The 6881-nt window shown below is 48.7% G+C and overlaps 1 protein-coding gene across 1 annotated transcript in view; it reads right to left on the bottom strand.

Moving 5' to 3' along the window:
- Window positions 1-4983, bottom strand: part of Slc2a13 (solute carrier family 2 member 13) — a 297270-nt gene extending 292287 nt beyond the window's left edge. The window contains exon 1 of the mRNA XM_005354317.3: window positions 4338-4983. Coding sequence (XP_005354374.1) covers window positions 4338-4860 — 523 coding nt within the window. The 5' untranslated portion in view covers window positions 4861-4983. The remainder of the gene's footprint in view (window positions 1-4337) is intronic.
- Window positions 4984-6881: the final 1898 nt, after the last annotated feature.

Raw genomic sequence — 6881 nt, 5'->3', positions numbered from 1 at the left:
AAGAAAGAAAGAAGAGAGAGATAAAGAAAAAAGGCACAAGTCCCCTTTCTTTCTAATGCTTGTCTTTCAAGACACATTGAAAAGAGATCAGTAATGACTCCATGGTCGACAGTTTTCCTTCTTAAACGTCTCTATTGAAGAGACCAAGGGTCTTCAATCCATTGTTCATTCTGTGCTCACCAACTCTGCAAAGAATTTCAGACACTAACATTTTTCTCTGGAGACAAGGAAGGAAGGAAGGAAGGAAGGAAGGAAGGAAGGAAGGAAGGAAGGAAGGAAGGAAGGAAGGCAGGCAGGCAGGCAGGAAGGAAGGAAGGAAGGAAGGAAGAAAAGTAGAAGAGCTAAAAGGCAGAATGGAAAAAAGGCAAAAGGGAGTTCAGGAAGCTTCATGGAATTACAGCCATCCCTGGAGCCCCCAAGGCTGCAGAGACTAAGCCTGCACGCACAGCCTTTAAAGAGGCTCTCCTGCATGTTGTAATAGGAGCGGGGCGGCTACGTTCATGGCACCCGGCTGCCCGCTCAGCTAGCTTTATACCTGAAATAATTACACGGAAACTGTATTCTTTTAAACACTGCCTGGCCCATTAGTTCCAGCCTCTTCTTGGCTAGCTCTTACATATTGATCTAACCTATTTCTAATATTCTGTAGAGCACCACGAGCTGGCTTACCAGGAAAGATCTTAACCTGCGTCTGTCTGGAGTGGGAAAATCATGGCCACTCTCTGATTCAGCTTCTTTCTCCCAGCATTCTGTTCTGTTTTCTCTGCCTACCTAAGGGTTGGCCTATCAAATGGGCTTCGGCAGTTTCTTTATTAATAAGAAATCACTCCCACCTCACCTGCAGACCTGCAGACCTGCCAGGCTCTCCTGCACAGCCTCCCAGCTACACTTCAAAGTCTTCTTTGGGCACTCACGCCTACGGTGAGCTCCACTTTGAATGTCTAGTAAAGTCAGACAGACACAGTAAAACTTTGAAGATCTTGCTCACTGACTCCTGATTTTGTATCCATGACCTTTAGCCCATAACTCCTGGAAAGCTTCCACATCCAGCAACAGGAGACCTTGGCAGAGGGTAAGAGCTAAGAAGATTAGTTGAGATGGCATAAGGAAAGAATTCTCCTGTGCCCAGGACCTACAAGACAGGAATCAGCACTTCCTCACTTCCTGCTTACCTCATCTGCTGGACTCCTACTTACCTTTCAACCTCTAACTTAAATACTGGTTCTGTAAAATCTTTATTAATTCTGCATCCTTTTAATTGCTAATTTTAGTTGCGTATGAATGTGTCTGTATGGGGCTATGTGCATGTGGGTGAGGCTGCAGCGATTCCAAGGATTCCCCGCAACTGGAATTATAGGTGATTGTGTGCTGCCCGACATGGATTCTGCTAACTGAACTCAGTTGAACTTAGGGACAGCAAGAGCCGATGATGCTCTTAGCCGCCGAGCTGTCTCTCCAGCCCCTCCAGAATCTTTTCTACGCACACAACCAAAGCAATTGCAGACCTGCTCTCCCCGTTTCTCTGGTACTTTAGAGAATCCTCTATTGCAATTGCCTGTTAATGTGTCTTTCGCTCCACTTGAGAATAAACGCCTCCAGGATAGGGTTTCTATTTAGCTAATTCCTCCCTATTCCAAACAGGACTGAAGAGCTAAAGAATGATTTCGTGAAAACACAACATTGGAACCTTTCAATGACCTTTCAAATATTTTGACAATGCACCAACTTTATTTTTAAAAGAGCAATCTTAAATTAGATGGACAGCACACCAGCAATGGAGGTTGAGTTTGTGTGTTTGTAACATTTCTGTCATCACACATTCAAACATTCAACATATTTATTCTATGTTCCAAGAATACAAATCTGTAAATCTGAACAAAATTAATAAAATCCCTGTCCCAAAGGGCCTTAGAATTCCCCCAGGACAAATCTATGGATAAAGGATATTGTGGAGAACTTGTCTAAAAGTGGCAGAAAACACATTTTGTTACTCAACATTTACTAAATGATTACAGGAGGAAACAAAAGTAAAAAAAAAAAAACCCTCCTGACCGCATATAAGGATCACCTGTTTTAAAAGACCATTAAATAAGCCCATATTTACTGTATTAAACAGACAAAATGGATTTATTGTCTCCCCAAAGAGCAACCTCAACAAAACACTCACATTCAGGACCTATTTCCTAGCACCTAACAGACCGATGCATCCTCTTAGAAGGCTAGTGATCCGGGAGCCCTCTTAACCACAACTTTGAAGTGGTTTATCCGAGTCTTATGACTTCTCTGTCAAAGACTGTGTATGACTCCACACCTGCCCCCTTCCTGAAGGATGCACAGTTCCCGCTTAGCTCTTTTCATGGCATCACCTCCCCTTCCTCGAGCACATCGTCCGCTTTCCTTCTGTAATCGCTGCCTTGCTTAGATGGTCCTTTCCTTCCTCATCGCCACTGTTCAAATCCTCCCAGCCTGCCAATACATTATTTCCATCAGCAAACCTCTCGGCCTAAGTCACTGATTCTCAACCTGTGGGTCGAGACCCCCTTGGGAGAGTCACCTATCAGATATTTACAATTCACTGAAGTAGCAAAATCAGTTATAAAGTAGCAATGGAAACAGTTTTATGGTTGGGGGGGGGTCACCACAAATGAGGAACTCTCTTAAAGGGTCACAGAATTAGTAAGGTTGAACACTGTGAGGCTAACAGGATGAGAGCCAGCTCTACCTGCCTTTAGCCCCATTTGCAAAGCGGACTAGTCTGCTCGCCTCATAGCTCTGCTTCCTACAGCTGACAGGACCCTCACAAGGCCTCAAGTCTCTCGGGCAATAATCAACACAATGCTTCAATTTTCATCTGATACTCAGAAGACTCACTGAGACACATCTGCAAAGCAACGGTCTCGAAGTATCTGTCTGGGAGTTAATACTGAGACCTTGACTGAAGGGCTATTTCTATGCCAGGGAAAGAGGCTGAGGGCATAAGAGAGGCTGTGATTCTGGGGAACAGACGATTCTGGGGATGCTGACAATCGTCTATGGCAGGTTTATTTATTGAAGGATTCCACGGGCACAGGCCATTTCTACACAGAGACTGAATAGCCACTGGTTTGTCTCTTCGGTGGCCATTTGGGTCTTCATTTGCCAAATCCACATTTTACAGAGATCCTGACCCAGTATCAAGAATTAAGAGTAAAAAAAGGTCAGTGATTTGGGATGCAAGTACGGTGAGCCACGGTTTAGGCTCGCGGCTCCTACAGATAGAGTTGAATGAATGAGTTTGCTTTTCCCTAGACCCTGTCTGGAAAACTGAAAATAGGCGACGTCAAATAGCAGTGAGTGGTTGGCTCAGGGAAGCTCCAGGCATTCATCAAGCCCGCCCATAAGGAAACAATACTTCAACAACACCCTAATGATGACAGGAAACATTTTAAAAAAGCATCATCAGTGTCTCTCGGAAAACTGCCAGCGAGATTTAAATCGCAAGTCCCCATCTTCCCTTAAAAGTGCTTTCTAATAACATTGGCCACATCCCAAATAGGTTCCTCTGCCAAGAGCTCACTGATAGTACTTCCCCCACTCAGCAAGAAGGTTGAAAAAAAAACCAACAAATCAATGCCCAGAGAACCTAAATCTCTTCATTTCTAGAGTAAATGCAAGGATTTATCTTGCTGGGCATTTATCCACAGGAGCTGTTTCTAAATGAATTTAGGAAATGAATATGACCTTTAATAGATAATTTGGTTCCCCAGTGGAAAAAAGCAGGAAAGGCAAAACCAGAATGGTGAATGTTGGCCCAAAGAAAAAGTTCTAACAGGGGGCCGGGAGTGAGAAGGGACTTCATCTAGAAAAGAGGAAAGGCTGAAAGTAATCCCAAAAGTACAAAGCGGCGGAGAAAATAGTATTCCATCTGTTGGAACGATGAGCCAGTGCAGAAGCGACGGAACTGGAGCTTAGCAGAGATCTCGGAGTTCAAAACTCTTTGACTCTACAAATGATGGTATTTTGCCTAAAGCTGGCTGGGCTGAACATCCTTAAAGAGGGCTGTCACTGGACAAACCACTCCAAGGCATGGCAGGGAGGTGGAGACCCTTCTAAACTCCGACCAGCGGCCACACGTCAGTCAGGCCGGATCAGGGGAAAGCTGGGCTTTCTGGAATTGCTCGAGGCCATCGGGCTCTCACTGACCCTCGGGCAATTGCAGATTCCACGTGGGCACCGGAAAGAAGGGAGCGCATCCTCCACAGCCACCAGGGCGCTCGCGACACCGAGCCCCCGAAGAACCGCGAAGTAGGGGACTACGGGTGGGGGTGTCAGTGGGGCTCGCGGGCGCGCCCACTCACCGATGCCGAGCCCCACGACTAGGCGGCCGGCCAGCAGCGTCTCCTTGTTGGCGGCGGCGGCCAGCACGGCAGAGCCCGCGGTGCACAGGGCGCTGGCAAGCAGGATGGCGCTGCGCCGACCAAGGGCTCCGTTCAGGGCCCCTCCAGCCAGCGCCGCGACGGCGGCCGCGCCCACCGCGCCCGACACCAGCAGCTCCTGCCACATCGCGCCCAGGCGCATCTGGCGCCGCAGCAGCAGCATGGCCCCGGACACCACGCCGGTGTCGTAGCCGAACAGGAAGCCGCCGAGCGCCGAGAAGGCGGCGGCCGCGTAGACGAAGGCGGGGGTCTCATCGCGCTGGAACTGCCGGCGTGCGGCGCGCTCCAGCTCCGCGCTCTGCAGGCTGGTGGCCGACTCGGCGGCCAGCAGGCTGCGCTCCCCTCCCGGTGCCCCGGGCTCCGGCTGCCGGCGGCGCCGCTCGCCCATCAGGCTGCTCAGGCTGCGCAGCGTGTACTCCACGTCCTCGCTCGCCTTGCGGGACATGAGGGAGGTGGGGACAGACGGCTACCGCCGGGACGGCCGCGGAGAAGTTCCGTAGGGGGACCGCGTACTCGCTCTCGGCTAACTGCTGAGCCGCTGAGCCTCCGGCCGCCCCAGACGCCCGCCTGGCAGCCTCTGCTAGGCTGGCTCGGGGGCGGGGTCGTGCGTCACTTGGCCGCTTAGACAGGCGGGGCCAAGGGAAAACCGCCTCCTTTCGTGGGCGGGGAGAGGGAGGTGCTCCTCCTGTGGACGCGGCCCACCTCCCTCCGTGGGCGGGACCAAGCGGCAGGCCCTGGAGGACTTGGTTTTGCAGCAGGCACTGGTACCCATGCCCCATGAAGCCTGTCTGGGGGCTGCCGCTAAGCTGCTGTCCTGATGGCGGAGGCCGACTGCAGGCTAAGCATCAGATAAAAGTCTCTAAGCCATACTGCTCGTCTTCCAGCAATCAGGGGTGAACAAGGCTGGGACTACCTGACACTACCTAGTAGTTCTGCCTGTTGCAGTGTGTATCCTAGGGCTCTCCTGCAATTATTTAGTTTGAAGCAGTTCTTGGCCACATTCTCTGGTTTTTCTGGTTTTCTTCCTCCCTGCTAGCTTTTCCTCAGATTTCGCCCTTCTAAAAAGCCTGTTACATCCTTTTTTTTTTTTTTTTTTTTTTTTTTTCGAGACTGGGTTTCTCTGTAGCTTTGGTGCCGGTCCCGGAACTAGCTCTTGTAGACCAGGCTGGCCTCGAACTCACAGAGATCCGCCTGTCTCTGCCTCCCGAGTGCAGCCTGTTACATCTTGACTCTCTGCGAATAGAGGTAACTTATCCCTCAAGTGAGCCCCCGACTTCTTCCTGTGGATTCCTAAAAGGAAAGGCAACTTTAGGTTGTTCTTAAGTAACCAGCTGATTCCAAGAGGAACAAGGAAACCCGATAGTCTGATTTGTGGTGTGACAGGCAATTGCCACCTTCCTTGCCCAGCATGCCACCCCAAAAGGATACCTTCTCCCCACAATCCCTGTTGCTGCCCCCGATTTGGAGAAGTTATTTTAAATTGCCCATTTGTCTGAAACAAAGTAATTTCAAATTTTAATTGCTAATGGGCAGTTATTGCTTGATTTGAAACCCCCGCCTCCCCTTGATTAAAATATTCTGTAAATTACCTTATGTTGGCGCCCTTCAGGAGGTAAAGACCAATGAGCCATCTTTCTGGGGCAGCCTCGTTCCTTAGGCATAAAGTACCAGATTTAAATAAAAATAAATTTAAGATCCATGGTTTCTATCCGCAATTCCCATTCTCATTTAGTTCTTTTATTTGAACAAAAGTTTCTTAGCATGAGGCTTGTTCATGAAGTCCGAGATTCTTTCCTTTATAGAAAAAGGTTTCTGCCATCCCTATTACACTATGAAGTTACTGAATTTGCCCAAGTTCGCTTCACTTTGACACCTTAGCTCCATAATATCTCACTTTTCAGCAGCGAAAAAAGCTGGGAAAACACGAGCTCAGAGGAATAGCTTTAAATGTATTGTGTAGCTTTAAAGCAAGGCTTTACCATCTTCCCAGGGAGAAAATGAGCACAGCCTTAGATTCTGAAACAACGAAAACTAATACAAGTCTACAGAAGATTCAGGTGAGAGCTGGCAGGCCTTTGCAGAGACGACTGCAGCAAAACTGCGCCCCCTGGTGGTCATCTGGCCGTGCGCGTTCTGCAGAGAACTTCCCAGATGAGGTCAGTTAACAGTTTCTTCCTGTTGAGATGAAGTAAGCCGGGTTTCAAACCCAGCTGGCATCATGAACATTGTGACGACTCCTCACTAGCAATTCCAAACTCAACGATGGAATTTAGAGTACTGAACTACTCCTTAAAATGATCTAAACTTGGTAGCGTATATTCCTGAGGTCAGGTTACCTCAAAAAGAAATGTAGAATTAGTAACACATCAGAAAGCCAAACTATGCTCTTCAGGGCTCTTGGCAACAGCCAGGCACCACAGCCTTCAACTGAAATAGAGTTCTCCATATCCTACCCCAGCTTAATGC

The sequence above is a fragment of the Microtus ochrogaster genome, chromosome 15 (assembly GCF_000317375.1).
Source record: "Microtus ochrogaster isolate Prairie Vole_2 chromosome 15, MicOch1.0, whole genome shotgun sequence".
Classification (NCBI taxonomy): domain Eukaryota; kingdom Metazoa; phylum Chordata; class Mammalia; order Rodentia; family Cricetidae; genus Microtus; species Microtus ochrogaster.
This window is presented reverse-complemented; position numbering and strand designations above follow the sequence as displayed.